Genomic DNA, 16,852 nt, shown 5'->3' on the forward strand with positions numbered 1-16,852 from the left:
AGCTTGCAGGCAAGATGCAGCTATCATTTCAAATATGTCTACCATTAATTTATGCAATTCTTTCAATAGAAAGCTTTCTTACGTTCAAAAACCATCAATAAACAACAGCTCGTACTTGAGGCATACCTAAAATTTCCAGAGTCAGGTGCTGAGCGATGATGATGAAAAGCCGTCATATCGAACTACTCCATGGGTTAACTTATCTTTTTAATTCATGACAAGCTATGCAAGCAGTGGACAGATCATTTGATGGGACCGCGGCTTTGAAACATAAAACCTCAAACAGTAAATAGTACTGATAATCTATAAAACAACCGACCAATCTTGAATTCCACCAAGTTTCCATAAAGAGTAAAACCAATTTTGAGAATATATATATATATAATAGAAGGCATGCTTGACAGCTTGAGGAAGGAAATCAATCATACAAGGTACATTTTCCACAGGACTTCTACCACAAAATTATAGCAGTCGGTCACCCTAGGACATATATATATATATAACTCTAAGGAAAAAGATGACCAACAAAAAACCTCTAAGGAAAAAGAGATATAGGAGTAAGAAAGACCTGCAATGATTCAAAGGTTACCCCCATTTATGAAAGAAATCTGCAATCTCAATAATTTGCAAAGAAAGATTTTGATGCATATTAAATTTCTCAGACCTTGTAAAATCATTGGAGATTTGTCCCCAACAAGATGTTCCTGCAATCGACAGACACCATAATTCGTCCAATGGATGAATATCTGAAGTCAAAATGAATAAGAAGGATAATAAATGTTCCTGCAACCAGGTATGACCTTTTCTGTACAGATTAGTACAAGATCATATTGTAATTCCAATTCACTTCAAATGGTTCTGCCACATCAGATTTAGAGACAGCTGGAATTTGTTACATGCATCTGTAGCAGCATAAACAAGGCAGCAGATTGACATAGTGTGAAGAGCTTATCTGACAAAAATATAGATCATTCCTCAGCCTCTAAAGCAAATCTGGATAAAGATCTAGACGTGACTGCTGCAGTGAGCTGCTTGAACTGTGAGGGACACTTTCTGCAAAAACACAAAATACTTTTTTTCTGGGGGCTTCTGTTTTTTTCTTTCTTTTCTTTTCTTTTTTTTTTTTGGGGGGGGGGGAGGGGATAAACACAGCAACTAGCCAGGTTTTATTTCAGCAAATGAAAAGATGATTTTATTAGAAATATTAAATGTATGTACAAGAGGCCTTGTTCTCTGATTTGTAAGAGCTACAAACAGAACAGTGTTTGCTAGGATATAATCACTAGGGATACTAACTTGTACTTTGAACAAAAAGATCTTTACAGTGGAAGTCACAAACTTTAACACGAGCAAAATCTGAAACAGCTGGAAAAGTCACTCAAGCAGCTTGGGAGGAGTCTTCTACCAAAGAATCTATATAACCTAATTGTGGACAGGATAGCCATAAGACCATCCCATGTAACTAGTCGTTTCTTAAAATTACTTTGTTTCCTTTGTCATTTGGTATAATGAACAGGACTATACAGAGAGAACAGCTTCAAACCCTTATATTCAAGTCTGCAAGGTCATCCATTGGAATTTCAAGTCCCACAAAATCCTCATCTTGCAATGCCTCATCATCAATATTAAACCATGAACTAAGATCCTCCTGACCTTGGCCACCAAGATCATCACCAAGTACATCCATTCCAGGCAACTGGAGGTGGGACAAATCAATTGGCTCAGGATCATCCAATACGCCCATGCCATATTCATCTTTTTTCTTGGCATTTCTATCTGATGTGTCATTCAACTTTGAAACAGAAGGCAATGATGGTTGTGATTGCTCTGATAGCTTGCCAACAAGACCATTGACAGAAACAGAATGCGGAGTTGCTTTCTGTTTGGGCTTTGTTTTAGATTTCCTTTCTCCCTTAGCACAGGATAGTGCTGGTCTGCCAACTTTGGTAGATCCATTTCGTACGTCTCTGCTGTGCCCCTTTCCATCTCTCTCTCTTTCACTCCTCTTTCCTTTTGCACTGATCGATAGAGAATTTCCAATGCCTGATGGAGCACTTGATGTAACCGTACTACCACCAACATCATCAAGTGGCAGTTCCCTCTTCTTCACCCTGTTTGACCACAGATCTTCCTTCCCACTTGTTTGATCAGATGTAGGAAGTACATCTGATGAATTGAAATCATGATTATCCATATTCTGACTAAATTGTGAAGGGCTCTGCTGTGAACCCATTGAAGCTGCAGAAAGAGAAGGAAGTTAGAATAAAATACAGACCAACAACACAGGCCAAAAAGGAAACTAGATATGACACAACAAACAGGACAAAAATAGCGTGTAAAACTAAAGCTATTTGAGCAGGCAGCCTAAAATGATCATATCAGAGAAACAAAATTTCCTAGAGAATTCAATACAAAAGACAATGAAGAAGACACCTGTTCTTGCTTCCAGAGAAAGGGAAGGATACTGTCTTGAGAGTTCACCCTCCCTGCCATCAACTTGAACAGTACTAAGCTGTGAAGATGAAGCAAGGTACATATCCATGAATAAAGACTCGCTAAAGCAGCTTTTGCCTGTATCCTCAAATTGATGGCATCGATCCAATGTTCGTTTAACAAATGCCAAAGCTTGCTTGGCCATTTTGTTACTTGAACTTTTCCCACTTGAGGAACCAGGACCCCGGCAAGCCTGCAAAACAAAAATGTCAATTCACTCAGCCATAAGACCTAATTTCAACATGCAGAGAACATTGAATGTCAGGAGCATTACCATGTACTTCTCATAAGCCATGACAAGAAGTTTGTCTAGAGCATTCTGCTCAAATTCCCTGTTATACAAAATATTATCTTTCCATTCAGAACAAGCCACAAACGTTAAATCAAATAATCAACATATAATTGGCTGTGCAATTACTTCTTTTGAAGTTCTTTTGTCATTGAGGCAGACTTCATTAATCTGTCCATCAAGCCTTTCTTCTTGGACACCTATAATATAAGAATGAAACTAAATGATTTGCATAAAAACAAAATTGACTTCATTGAATTTGGAATATTAATTAATCAATTATCTCCAATTCTACACCTGATTTATGTATTTAAGTAATGTTGGGAAGAAATACATAATATCCACTTGTGAAAAATTAAATGACACGTCACAATTACCCAAAAAAGGACAGTTAGCACAGTAAAACTTGGCTGCAGCATCAGTTAGTACCTGTCCTTGGTAATTCTCCTCTAACCTAGCAATGTCCCCACAAATTCCTTCATCATCTTTTTGCAACATGTCAGGCTTGAAAGAGAAAAGGAAATGAATGTCATAAAATAACAATGATTATAAAGAATAAATAAACAGACTAACAGACTTCTGACAGAAATAAAGAGCAAACCAGAACCCCATAGTTTAGCGGAATCTGATGTATAATATAGTAATTATCGACAGGATCATATGACAGAACACTGAAAAGAGAAACAGATGAGTCAATAGGAAAGTAAGTTTACCAGTGGTTCTGGGAAAATCCCAATGCTTTGAAGCTCTAAAAGAACCTTTTCATTCATATCAAGGCTGTCATACTGCAATTCTGAACAGATCAAACTGGGAAATAAAGCTTTGTCTTGAAGTGAACCATTTGTAGAATTGCCCAAGTTTGCATTCAACCCGGACATTGGAATAGTAGCCATATCGCATTCAGTCTCATCATATTCTAGCTTTCCAGTTTTCGTATGACCGTTATAAGCAGAATGGCATGAAAACTTAGTATCTACCCTCAAGTGGTGATCCAAACTGCCCAGTTCCAACTCCCCATCTGGCTCATATTCAGTTTCATAAGCATCAAAACTGAAATCTTCACTTCCACTGCCAAAATCCTCCTCTGAGATAAGAGCAGCCATAACCCTTTGACAGAGGGGTATTACATTATGATCTACTTTAGAAAGGTGTGATTGTTCCGGAACAACTCCAGCATTACTTGGAATGCCAAATCCAACATCTCTTTCACCATCAATCAATGCAAAACCATTAACTGCTTCAAAACCATCAACATTTGAAGAAACTGGTGTTGGCACTGGTGCACTAGATTCAAGTTTCTCCTGAGGAACGAATTAAGTATTAAAATTAAAAATTAAAAAAAAGAAAGCAGATAGTTCTTATGGTGAGTTTCTCTCAAAATTTGACTTTTTAGACCAATTCAACCATGCTTTAATCATCTGTAGAAGAAAAAATAATTTATAAATATTAAACGAGAAAAACATTTTTTGTGGAACATCAGTGTTGCTGTGCTGCATTTGAGTCCCATGGAATAACGGATGCCTTCAGTATGGTTTAACATTTACATTAGTTTAAATTGTGTATTTTGTTTCAGTAATTTTACTACAGCAATTGGTGCTTTAGGCTGATTAAGACTAGATTCGCTTTTAGTTTGAAAGTCCATGCTTGCGTGGAAAAAGACTTGCCAAACTGTGTGGCTCATGTTTCCATTCCATACGTCACTCTTTTTCTTTAATAAAGAATAAGAAAACAGACAGGAAATTATATCCAAATGCGACTATGATTTTGTTCAATTTTTATCACAAACTACTATAGAACATGTTTAAAAATAAGCAGAATATATCATCAAAGTAAATAATGGCCATGCATACAGCGTCAGAATATAAGATCTTGTTTTTTTTTTTTAAACCAATGAAACAAAGAAATCTAATGTAGGGAAAAGGGGGGGAAAGGTCAACCAAAGATCAAGGAAATTTCTTATTTTGAATCACAAACAGAGAGCAGCCAAAAACATAATAATAATAAGAGATCTGCAAAGTTGCTTTCAATCATCAGCAGAATAAACAATCATTTAGAGCTATAATAGTTGTGATTACATCACATCATCCAATTGAATTAAAAAGAGATTTAAGATAAAATAAACCTATCACAGCGGGGAAGGAATCAGATATCATCTTCCTCTTCAATAAAAACTGGTGCATAAAATAGTTGATCGTTAAAATCATGTCATTGCAAATTTCAGAACGCAGCTCAATTATACTCTTCCTTACATTCAAAAGCCCATGGCTTACTTATGTGTGACAAGGACCACACTGAACACATACCACAAATTTTGTAAAGAATGATAGCAATAGCAACAGCTTCATCATTCATAATCATTCAAGGAATGCAGAAGTCAGTACCTTTTGCTTCCAATAATTGATATCTTCGTCAGATATCCAACCAAAGAAAGGCTCCATCTGCTTCCAGAATGGGCTTGAAAAGGCACAAGCTGCGCAAAAACAAAATCCAAAACTATTCCATCGGAGAAAACACTTTAAGCTATCGAATAAAGATGATATTCTATTAACATCCATACCAGAGTTAATAACACCATTTGCAGCAGCCAATAGTTCTTCATGCCCATCATCTGATCCAACTAAAACAATGAAAGAAAAAGTCAACTGTGAAATAGAAGCATTATATTTAAGAGGTTCACAAGAATTCATTCAGAAGAGCTTTCACTAGTACCAAGAAAATCTGCTGCTGCATTAATAGCAACATGCTTTTGACGTGTATATGCCTTACGATCTGAAAGTTTCCTGGTTGGGGGACGGCCCGCCTTGCTGCATAATTTTTTATTAAAAAAAAGGCTTGTAAGACTTTAATCCGCATGTTCAGATAAATTCCAAAAAAAAGACACAAAATCAGATATTTGTCAAATTAGCAAACAAGTTTACATTTACAGATAATAACGTAGGAAGCTTCTAACCTTTCACTCTTCTCAAAGCCTAGTCTTGCACTTCGAAGTTGCTTTGCTGTCCCCACATTTCCAAGCTTTTCAGATGTAATAGGCATCAGAGATCCTGTGGAAGTAAAACCCCTCCCTGTCCTCCCGTGCCTCCGAACACCATCCCCCTGTTCTTCCCCAGAAACAAGCTTGTTCTTTCTTGTTGACAGGACCAAGTTAGGAAACTTTTGAACACTTTGTCCAGCTTTTTGATCGATTTCATCAGATTTCCTGCCTTTATCTTTTGATTTGATCTCAGCTACCCCAGACTCTTCACTTTCAGATAAGGCAGTAGCTGAAGATAAAGGATCACCTTTTAATTTAATTTGCTGAGAAGAACTGCCAGCTAACCGCCTGGCAAATCCCAACCCAAGGTCATTACCAGCCACATCAGATACAGCATCCAAAGCAGGAGAATCGTCATTACTAGAAACAATGGGACGTCTGGCGGTGCGTGAGTTCTTTTGTGGCCTCTGTGCAGCCCAGTGGGCCACAGGAGGAGAAGATGACCGTGCTGATGCCACACGTTTGCGATTGCTCATGCCAACACCAGCAGGGGGCTTGGTGGTACAATGTGACAGCTCCCAATCATTGGATACAGCTGCTTTAGGGACAACTGAAGACAGCTTGGGGGCAACCCCTGATCCTGATCGTGGAGCCCGAATAGAAGTGTGCATTTTAGGATTTGAGGTGGGGCTAGCTGAATTAAATTCATCACGAACAGATGACCTAGGCATTGCATAGAATGTAGAAATTAATTAATAACAGAATATATCAATAAGATCATTAGGTGCTTTTCAAGGTTCACATATGGAAACAGAGAAAGGAACAACTACACAAAAACAAGAAAATGTAGAAAGCATTGATCAAGGAAAAAGTGTTACATATTTTGCACTTACTTGTTAACAGCTCTGAAGTTCACCCTTTCTTTGTCAGAATTAATAGGGCGATCCCGCCTATCACTAATGAGGGAACTATTGTCTTGGTCATTTCTAGGAGTAGAGGCACGTACACCCAGCCCAGTCTGTTGAGAGGTGCCATCTGATTTTCCAGCTCCTACAGTTCCATTTGACACTGCCGACCTATACAAAGCCACACAAATATATTATAATCCCAGCCTTGATCATAGAGAAATGGTAACTGGAATCGAGACACCCTAATAACATGATATCTTTCACTGAGGAGTCCAAAGTTATGATCGTCAAATTTAGATGTAACCTAGCAAATGTCCCCAGAACAATATTTGCTTTTCACAGTATTTGACAAGAAGCTTTTCACCTTTTATATTACAAGCAGGAAACTCCTTAGTAACCTTTATATTATTTCATTCATTGTCTTCCATAATTGGATTCTAACCATTAGAGGCAGAAAATTCAACCAATCACTAATCACAATAGTAGTAGAAGAATCTTGTACCTATCCTTGTACAGAACAGGAAAATCTTAAAATCTCTAGTACTTCCTTGATTTGGCCTTACTTTTATCCAGCATTGGCTTAACATTGTACCAGTGACAGTTTTAAATCACACTGGAAAATGGTGCAATCTTGAATTCCTATTAGCAAAATACAATAGAAATTCACAGAAAAGGCATATTTGGTGAATGACTAGGGTATTGATTCATTGACTTATCAGCTTGTTAACTACTTTATATATGGTGGCATCGAAAGTGATATGAGATACTTCAATTTCCATGTGAGTGTAACTGCGTATGATACCAAAAAAATCAAACAAGAGTCAACAGTCATTTGCCAAAATGCAACTCCTGCATATCCTTGAACATATGATCACATGAAAACATCACCAGCAAAATCCAGCTATTTTATTACAAGTCATAAAATGATACAAGGAAAACAAAGGTAAAAATCAAAAACTAGCACAACTTCAATAGGAATCATACCATAATATCACACATAAATGCATGCATGCACACAAATGTATATGTATTATAGGTATATAGTATCACACACATAAATTTCTCACCCTAGAGTGTGGGGATCACAACTTACATTTAATTTCTAATAAATATCATAAATCAAAATTTAAACCATCAAAGACTTCAAGAATACAACCTCTTATATTGTCCTACCTCTATTCATAAGGAATAAAATAAACACAATAGGTTAATATGAATATGATACAAAAGTGCTCATCAAAATAATATCATACTAATTAGTAAGGAAAAAATACATATATTCAACACATTCATACCTAAAAGAATGGGAATCGTTACTCAATTTAGACCGAGTATCAGTAACAAGTCGCTGTTGTATTCCCTGTTTAGACTCCTGGAAGGCATCAATAGGTTTAGTCAATGCTGCACTAGGAGAACCATCAGGTTTAATGCAGGAACGCTTTTTCTTCATCCTTGACTTTTCCCAGCCATCTCCTCCAAGAGGAAGAGTTCGTTCCTCACCCTGAACAGAACTGTTACTAGCAAGCCGTAGCAATTCCTTGTCTCTATCTACAGTCCCAGATGGCCTGATGAGTGAATTAGTCCGCACATCCATCTACATTTAAAAAAGGAAAAAAGAAAAAGTTTATGTTTTCCTCCACAGGCCCCAAGCTCACTGAATTAATCCGAGAGATGATAGGTGATATAAAGAAAACTACAAACAGTTATCATTAGATCATGAAGACTGAAAAGCATAATCTTCAATTTATTGCTGTTTTCATCACAGCAATGAGAAAGGAATAACAGAAATTTATAGTTCATGAAACACGTGGTATCACAAAGTTTGAAAAGCATAATCTTCAATTTACTGCTGATTTCATCACAACAGAGAGAAAGGCATAATAGAAATTTAAAGTTCACAAAACAATGCACATATGCTTAAGAGTGGCGTGCAAAATTTAATAACTGTGTTCATACTATAGAAATAGATGAACAATTAGATATAAAAGGCTACATCCCAACCACAAAAGCAGGGAAAGGTTCTAACACACAACTCTCACAAAGGAAAATACTGTAAAACAGAGATATGGAGAGCAGTATAGAAGAAGCACGGCTTCAAATATGCTAGCAGGATGTGTATATTACTTGTAAGTTACAATGATGTGGTATTTGCTTGAAACAGTAAGAAACTAGAGAAGCAGAAATATCAGGCATTAATATGCATGAAATTATAGGTTTGGGAAGCTAGCAAACATGCAACTGCAAAAATCCAAGATACTTACCCTTACATCAACCAAAGAAGTTCGAGTGCGCTTGTTTGGAACAAGATTCTTCATCCGCTCTTCTGTCTTTTGCTGCTCAAGTTCATAACCACCAGTGACAGCATGACCTTGAACTCCAGCCTTACCTCCGCTTGGTCCCAAGACCGATCGATCACTTAACATGACGCTAGAACGATCATTTGAAAAGCATTCTGATCGAGATCTCTTCTTTGAAGGAATACTTGGGAAAAGTTTGTTGAATACAGATAAGGCTTCACTAAAGGTTTTTCCACGTTGCCTGTCAAAAACAAAATGTTATTAAACAGCTTTATTTTACTGCGAGCTTGTACATAGCAAAAATAACAATAAAAAATAAGCTACCTAGCCTTCACCAAGCTATCACATAATCCAGTCTTTACTCGTCTTATTTCTTCTGGCACTGGGGTGGCCACTAGTTTGCCTTTGGCAGAACTAGGTGAAGATTCCTCAGGTGGAAGCCCAAGAGCAACGTTCACATGTCGTTTGAGATCCACTTGACGAAGAGACTTATGCTCTGCAGCTACCAACTTTGGATCAAATCGCAAATGTTTAAAGAAGTTTGTCACATCCCCTTGTGTCACTGAAGAACTGCTTCGTGACATGTTAGGCAGAGATGATAGAATTGGATTTTCCATGCTTTCACGAAAGCTACCTGATCTATCCAGTGAAGCAGCTACCTGGGATCCACGCTGCCCAGTGTACAACGGTCGATCAGGACTACTAGAAGATACATCAAACTTACTAGATGTTGCCATTGCACTAGTTTCCACACATCCTTTGTGACAAGAAACCAAACCAAAGAGTGGTGCATGTCAAAGATATAGCAATATGGCACATAAAGTGCAAATCTAATTTGCAGAACTATCGAACCACGCACCTGAAAGGATCAAATCCATACCATAAACTGAAATTAAAGTGAGGCATAGAAAAATAATTCTTTCAAATTTAAAGAGAAAATGGATTTTTAAGACAGCATAGAAGAATTATCCGGATTGTTCAAGTAAAAATGATATTTTAAGTCCCATCCTCTCATATAAGAAAAGGCATGATATAATCAGTATGCACGCTAATTACACCACAGGAAAAGATTATGAAAACAATCAGAGAATACACTAAAATATAAATACTTAGAGGTGTCAAAAAACTAAAATTACCAGTACCAGCATTATCATAAGTCATAACAGGCTCGTCAAGAAGGATGAAAAAAATAGGAGGAGGAGATTAAGAAGAAGAAGAAAGCAAGCTGGCAAGGATACATTTAAAAGAAACCCAACTCTTTATATAGTATAGCTACGATGGTAACCTACTTAATAAATATCACATTTAAAAAAGCATTATCATCTCATATATACCATCCCATCCTGCTCTTTATAAAACCATATCCGATTCTGACATCAGTAAGTTGTCATATATTCACCAAATATACACACCCTCAACCAAAAAAAACAACAAAACAAAAAAATACAACTCAACCTCAATATCAAGAATAAAATTTTATTTGAACAAAATTGAAAATCACAGCTGATGATGCAATAAAACTTCACACCACATAAAAATCTTCAAATTAGTTCAACCATCTCAGTGACAGCTGGTACTACCTCATGTTTCTTCTTCCCCTCCTTTTTTAAAAAAAAAATAATAATAATAAGGCCGAATTTATATAGTGCTATATGTTTCCCTATGGTTCAAATGGATAAAATATGTCACTGTGCACCCTTTTGATGTCTTTCAAAACTGAAGAATGTTAAATTAAGAAGACTTGACATTAACATGTGAAAAACCAGGGGGGGTCTTCATAAGCCAGTGAATAAATTTTGACAATCCTACATAAGTCAACATGGTGCTCTGCTGATGCATCAGAAGCAACTCGTCTTGCAGAAGTCACATAGATTGCATTTTAGTAGTTCAACAAACACCGAGATCATATACAGATATGTAAATAGAAATAACTGCTCAAATATGAATCAAGGTAAAATCTATGTTATTATGACTGGAAGATTCTTGAATGACATACCATGTCAAAACTGCAGAGTACAATAATTTAAAGGCTCTTTACATACCACTGTCAGAAATTTTAACAAGCTGATGCAAATAATTATTGTTTCTAACATTGATATTTTTGATATTAATCCCATGATACCAATTGAATAATACTTTCTTCATGCGTCATCCACTTACATCAGATGCACAACCTAGCTAATATCCTTCCTCCTGTCCCCCCCCCCAAAAAAACCCAAAAAAAAAAACGTCTTCCCTAGCTCTTAAGCTCACTTACTTAGTTCAAATCGTCACCTCTTATTAGGCAATGACAGCACGGTTGAAAATTCCTATACAACCTAAACCCCAAGCATTTTTCCTCCTTACACATGAAAATTATTGTGAGTAGAATTATTATAAAAAGCAAAAGAAAACTAAATATGCATCTATCAACAATATAAATTCCGTTGCATAAGGTCTAGCAACTTCATGCATGCAGACACGCCCTCTCCTGTATTCCTTCCATCACTGTTTAATAAGTACCGTCAATTAATTTTTTTAAAAAAAAAAAAAGACACATAAAATTAAATCCTAGGGTTTGAATCAACCTTAAACCACGAAGAGAAATCACGAACTAGGCTAATCAACCAGGAAAGCATCGCAAATCTAAGAAGCAAAACCCTAGAAGTTAAATCAACAAAACCGAAAAGAAAAGGAAAACAAATCAAAATTAAACGACAAAATCTACCTTCAATCTCGCAATGATGAACGATAGAGCTATAAATTTTGCTTCAGCAACAAGAATTCCGTCGCCGGAAGAATAGCAGAGGTCGCTTCTCGGAATTGGATATTGTGAGCAGTTGCCTGAGTTGGAGCTCCAAATCGTACGAAGCCATGGAGGACGAGGAGTCCGGTGTTTTGATCGGCAATGAATTGGACCATTTCGAAATTACTGTTGTGCCCATGCGGCTTTGGCTTTTGAATAACAAGAGGGGCATTTTACGAGGGGTGTTATCGTCAAAACGGTGTTCAATACGGTATATAACTGGCACAAGAGTCACATGTGATTTTGCTACCCTGTACTATAGCACACAAAAAAACATTACATACGCTATCCCGCGATTCCTAGATTTCGGTATTATCTTCCTCCAATAGTAATTTTCTTTTAAGCCAAAATTGCACAAAATTCTTCAATTTCGAGTTATTTGATTGCACATTTTTGAAGTTTTTATTTTATAGATAATTTTTTATAACTTTTTGTAAATAAAAATTTGGGTAAGCTATGGATCCGTAATTCACCACAACCATGACCAATATGGATAGACAAAAGCAGAATCATAGACATACTTGTATATTATCCATTAATAAACTTTTTATAATTAAATTGTTTATTATCATATAATATGTTTTTCCTATTTTTTTTGGTAAGATGGCAATAATATTAAGAAAAGTAAAAATGTCTACAAAGAGAGAGTTAAAATCTGAGGTGAAAAAGACACATTGGGACAATCAAACTTTATGCTTCAGCTATAAAAACTCTATAAAATACTGGAGATGTCCTGATCAATGGGATGATTTTATGTATAGTTGAAACTCCTTCGTTGTAAAGATATGTTTTTCATATTTGTTTGTATTTGTAATTCGAATGAATTATGTATAAAATAATTATGCTTATGACTATAATTAGAGCTGGAGAAAGAAAGACTAGCAAGAACCATGACTCATCTAAAATATCATTTTTTTTGTATTATACTGATTTTGTCTATTTTTGACCTTTCAAGATTTATAAAAACTTTGTAATATATATACTTTTTAACCTCAATCTTCATTATATTTTCAGAATAGATATTTAATAGGGATAAATTTAAAAATTTATTAAATTTTAAAATAGAGTTAATAAAGTTTAAAGTTTTTTTTTTCTAATAAAAATATTAAAAGTGATTCATAAATAAGATCAAAGAAAGTATTGATATAATCCAAAGACGATGGGAAAAGCATTGGTGATATTTCATTAAGACAGGCTTGTGAAACACACCATTTTGATTTATACAACATTTCCAACATTTGATTGCACAAGCAAATGAGAATACAAAGGAGACCCAAAAAAATAAAATAAAAAGATATTTGAGATGATTTGAATTGAGTCATCTACTCATCTATACTTGCCCAAAAAAAAAAATAGTCATCTATCAATATGATGTTGTGTATAAAATAAGAATCCAACAATAATTGGTTTTAGTAAAAAGGATTATGATCACTTAAATACGTAACATTGCATTTGAGTCTATGTAAATATAAGAAAAATTATTTTTATTTGGACTTTAAATATAGCTCGATCAGATGGCCACATACAAAAATGAGGATACAAGATAAAAATGTGGATAAAAAGGTTGAGAAAAAAATATTTTGTTATCTATTTAACAAAAATACTTTTTTTTCATTTTATTACTAGATCTATTTTCCATATACAAAGCGTGATTGTAGTTTAAATTTTAAATAAGTTTTTTATTTAAGAAAAAAAATTTATGAAGATTAGTTATGATTTTCATGTCATGCTTCGTTAGTGATACTCTTTTTTAAAAGTAATATAATATAATGTATGTGTCAGTTTACCATTAAAAAAATAGGTAATATGTATTAAGAAAGTAATTATTATTTCAAAAAAAATCAAAATATAGCAAGTGTGGTTGATGATTTTGATGACAGTGAAAATGCATGCATGAAATGATGCTAATAGAATTTTACACCTTTGAAATTTGATCTAGTTTGATTGAGTGAGACTAGTCCATGATATGATTTCTTAAAATTGATTTGGTTATGAGGAAAGAAAAGGAAAATATGTGCCTAAAAAAGAAACAAGTTAAATTTCTTTTCTTTTTTTTTTGCTCAAAAAATAAATAAATTTTTTTTCTTTTTTTTTCATGGACACCCAATATTTTAGATCTACCTTACCTGAGACCTGGGACGGATCTATATGGAAGCAAAGATCCCTACTCTCCATATTCTTTCTTTGAAAATGTTTGCTTTTTTCTTATAAAAAATTTTAAAATTCATTTGAACTTCCCACTGTTCACCCAACTTTCATTCCCCCTATATACAATTTTGGATCCATCTCTGTTTGAGACCTTTGGCTAATCTAAAATAATTCTTGCCAATTAATCCAAACACTCATGATTTAAAATTCTTAATAACAAAGAAAAAGTTATGCTCTTTCAACTTCAAAATTTGAATTGTTATTAATACATGGGACTTCTTGTAAGAAAATTTCATTTCAGGCAAAATAAAGTTACATATGGTAAAAACTGACTGATTTTTATGTAGTTATTCACTACATGGAGTTAATGTGGAGCTCAAGCTCTTAGATGTGAGACTACAATATCTTAAAACTCAAGGATATAAATGCGGAACATTAAAACTTAAAAGTTAAGCAGTTTAAAATCTCAAAGACATGAATACAAAATATTAAAATTTGTACACCAAATTTTTTATGTCTCAAAGTGAGTGGGTGCATTTATGCTTTTACAAATGATAAATACTCTTCAATCTTTAAATGTCAAGTTGTTATAATATTGACCTCTGACTAGTAGATATTAATGGTAATAATTAATTTCATGTTGATTTTTTATACCAATTTCATATTGACTTTAAATTAAAGAGCATTTTTACTTTAAAGTATTCATTAAGACTGTATTTTTTATTGAGACATATTGCATCATGTTTGATGTGTCATATGATTTGTTAAATAAGTATTTATTAGTAAAAGTAGTGTTAGTTCATACTGATAATCAACTAATGGTATTATCATGAGTTATATAAACATGTGTAAACAAAGAAAAGATATGTCAATCAAATAACTTGTCAGAATAGACATATATTACACATGACGATACCGTTAGTTGATAGTTAGTATGAGTTAATATGTATTTTTCTTCCTTTCTAGATAAATGTTTAAGTCAAATGACATTATTTGTTTCTTCATAAATTTTAACCAAACACATGCATTATGTTTATATATTGACCATTATTACAAGTTAGGAAATTTTTTATCAATGAATCATAGCTTACAAGTCAAGATAGATTTATGCAATTTGTGACAAAATTACTAGTTGATCATTTTGGTTTAAAGGACAATTTTTTATTAATAAGAACCTATTTAGCAAGTAGAATGACACCCTAATATAGAACGCCACAAGTTTCAATGAAAAAACATAAGGGTATTAATTGCCCCTATGATATTATTATTAAACCATAATGTGTTAGTTATTCCTATATAAATATTTTAATGACAAAAATATTATTGAACCCAAAGTCAATATGGAATTAATGGTTAATGTCAACGCCTGTTAGTCTAGGAGTGACAAAGCAATGATTCTAACACTTGAGGAACAATGTTGCTACAACAATGGCTAAGGATAACTCCTGCTTTTGTGAAATAATTTAAAGGCAAAAATATTTTAATCCACAAAAAATGTATTCACGTAATCAAAATATAATTTTATTGATTTCAATGAATTTAGATAATGTAAATTAACGACACGTGTGACTGTCCCAAAAGTACACAAACTATACTTTAGTACGTAATGATGTCAAAAGTTCAATTATTTGAATATTTTATTATTAAATTATGCAATGACTTAAAATTAACATAGCCAAGATGAAAAATGAGTCACAGCTTTGAGCTAAGATATTAGTACCCGATTGGACAGGCATTTGAGGCCCTAATAATCACATTAAAGATTTAAAAGGGATTATAGAGTGCAAAAAATATTGATTGGGTAATTTGATAAAGTCATAATTTGATTGGGATTTTGATTTCTCATCCCACGTTTAGTAGAAATAATAAAGAGTTGCTTTACCAGTGGAATAGGGTCCAGCAAAAAAGATTAAACTTTTTGAAATAAAACAAGAAAGAGAGGGGGATGAGAGAGAAAGAATAAGGAATCATGTCAAAAATTTTAAAAATTTTATTCAATAATATTTAAAATTAAATAAAAATAAAAAATCTAACTCTATTTATAAAGTTTTAAAAATAATAAAATAATAATTTTAATTTAAATTTTGAGTCCTAAATCTAAATAAAATATAAAAGATATTAATATTTAAGATATAATAATAAAATAAATAATAGATCTCGATTTTAATAAATAAGTATTCTTATTTAAATATTTTTAATGAATAATTCTAATATATTAGATAAATTTTAATTATCTTAATTAATCATTACTCATATCTTATCACTTTTATAATATGATAAATTAAAGTTTATATTTTTATTACGAGAAATGTTCATATTTATTATCTTATCTTGGAGGAAGAGTTTGCAAAAATCATGATGTGAATGTGCATGATTATTCTCTCGTCCTCTCATTCAGTTCTCTTCATTTCTTCTTCTTTTTCTAACCACAATGTCATTATTTAGATAGTACAAATTTAATTTCTTTTAAAATTTATTTTTATTTTCTCTTTATTGTAGTTTTAAATTATTCAAATTAAATTTTAACAGTTTCAATTTGATTATCTCTTTTTATAGTTTGTAATTACATGAGAAATTAAATTTGAACTAAAAATATAAGTCTAACGATTTAAATAGAGAAAAAGGGAAAGGGAATGAAAAACGAAGATGAAAGAATTATCTCACAGGCCATGACTTGTCCCTGCTTATCATAGGGATGAACAACATGATATTCATTGTGTGATGAGATTTGGATCATTTAAATTTTAATTTGGATGATCTAAATTTAAAATATTATTATATATTATATTTATTAATATAAAAATTTATAAAATAACTTTAACAAATTTTTTATTTTTAATATGATCTAGATTTAATTTGAAGGGTCTAATTTAATATTAAAATTTTTATAGTTGTTATATATTAATTATCTAAATATACTTTATATAATCCAGATTTAATCTAATATTAATTTGAATT

The 16,852-nt window shown here is 33.2% G+C and overlaps 1 protein-coding gene across 2 annotated transcripts; it reads right to left on the minus strand.

The window, feature by feature from the left end:
• Positions 1-1,164: 1,164 nt before the first annotated feature.
• Positions 1,165-11,847, minus strand: LOC129320118 (uncharacterized). 2 transcript variants are annotated; one of them, XM_054965322.1, is made up of 15 exons: positions 11,669-11,847; positions 9,286-9,718; positions 8,926-9,202; positions 7,960-8,258; positions 6,650-6,832; positions 5,733-6,479; positions 5,492-5,586; positions 5,340-5,399; positions 5,164-5,252; positions 3,496-4,083; positions 3,212-3,286; positions 2,912-2,982; positions 2,768-2,825; positions 2,434-2,686; positions 1,165-2,238 (listed from the first exon to the last, which is right to left on the minus strand). In XM_054965322.1, the coding sequence occupies exons 2-15, from the start codon at positions 9,696-9,698 to the stop codon at positions 1,538-1,540; spliced, it is 3,909 nt and encodes a 1,302-aa protein (XP_054821297.1). In that variant the 5' UTR covers positions 9,699-9,718; positions 11,669-11,847; the 3' UTR covers positions 1,165-1,537. The 2 variants fall into 2 exon arrangements, with proteins under 2 accessions (XP_054821297.1, XP_054821296.1); XM_054965321.1 differs by having other exon boundaries at positions 9,286-9,820.
• Positions 11,848-16,852: the final 5,005 nt, after the last annotated feature.

The sequence above is a fragment of the Prosopis cineraria genome, unplaced genomic scaffold (genome assembly GCF_029017545.1).
Source record: "Prosopis cineraria cultivar Desert tree isolate PC_DT_omini unplaced genomic scaffold, ASM2901754v1 PC9, whole genome shotgun sequence".
Lineage (NCBI taxonomy): Eukaryota > Viridiplantae > Streptophyta > Magnoliopsida > Fabales > Fabaceae > Prosopis > Prosopis cineraria.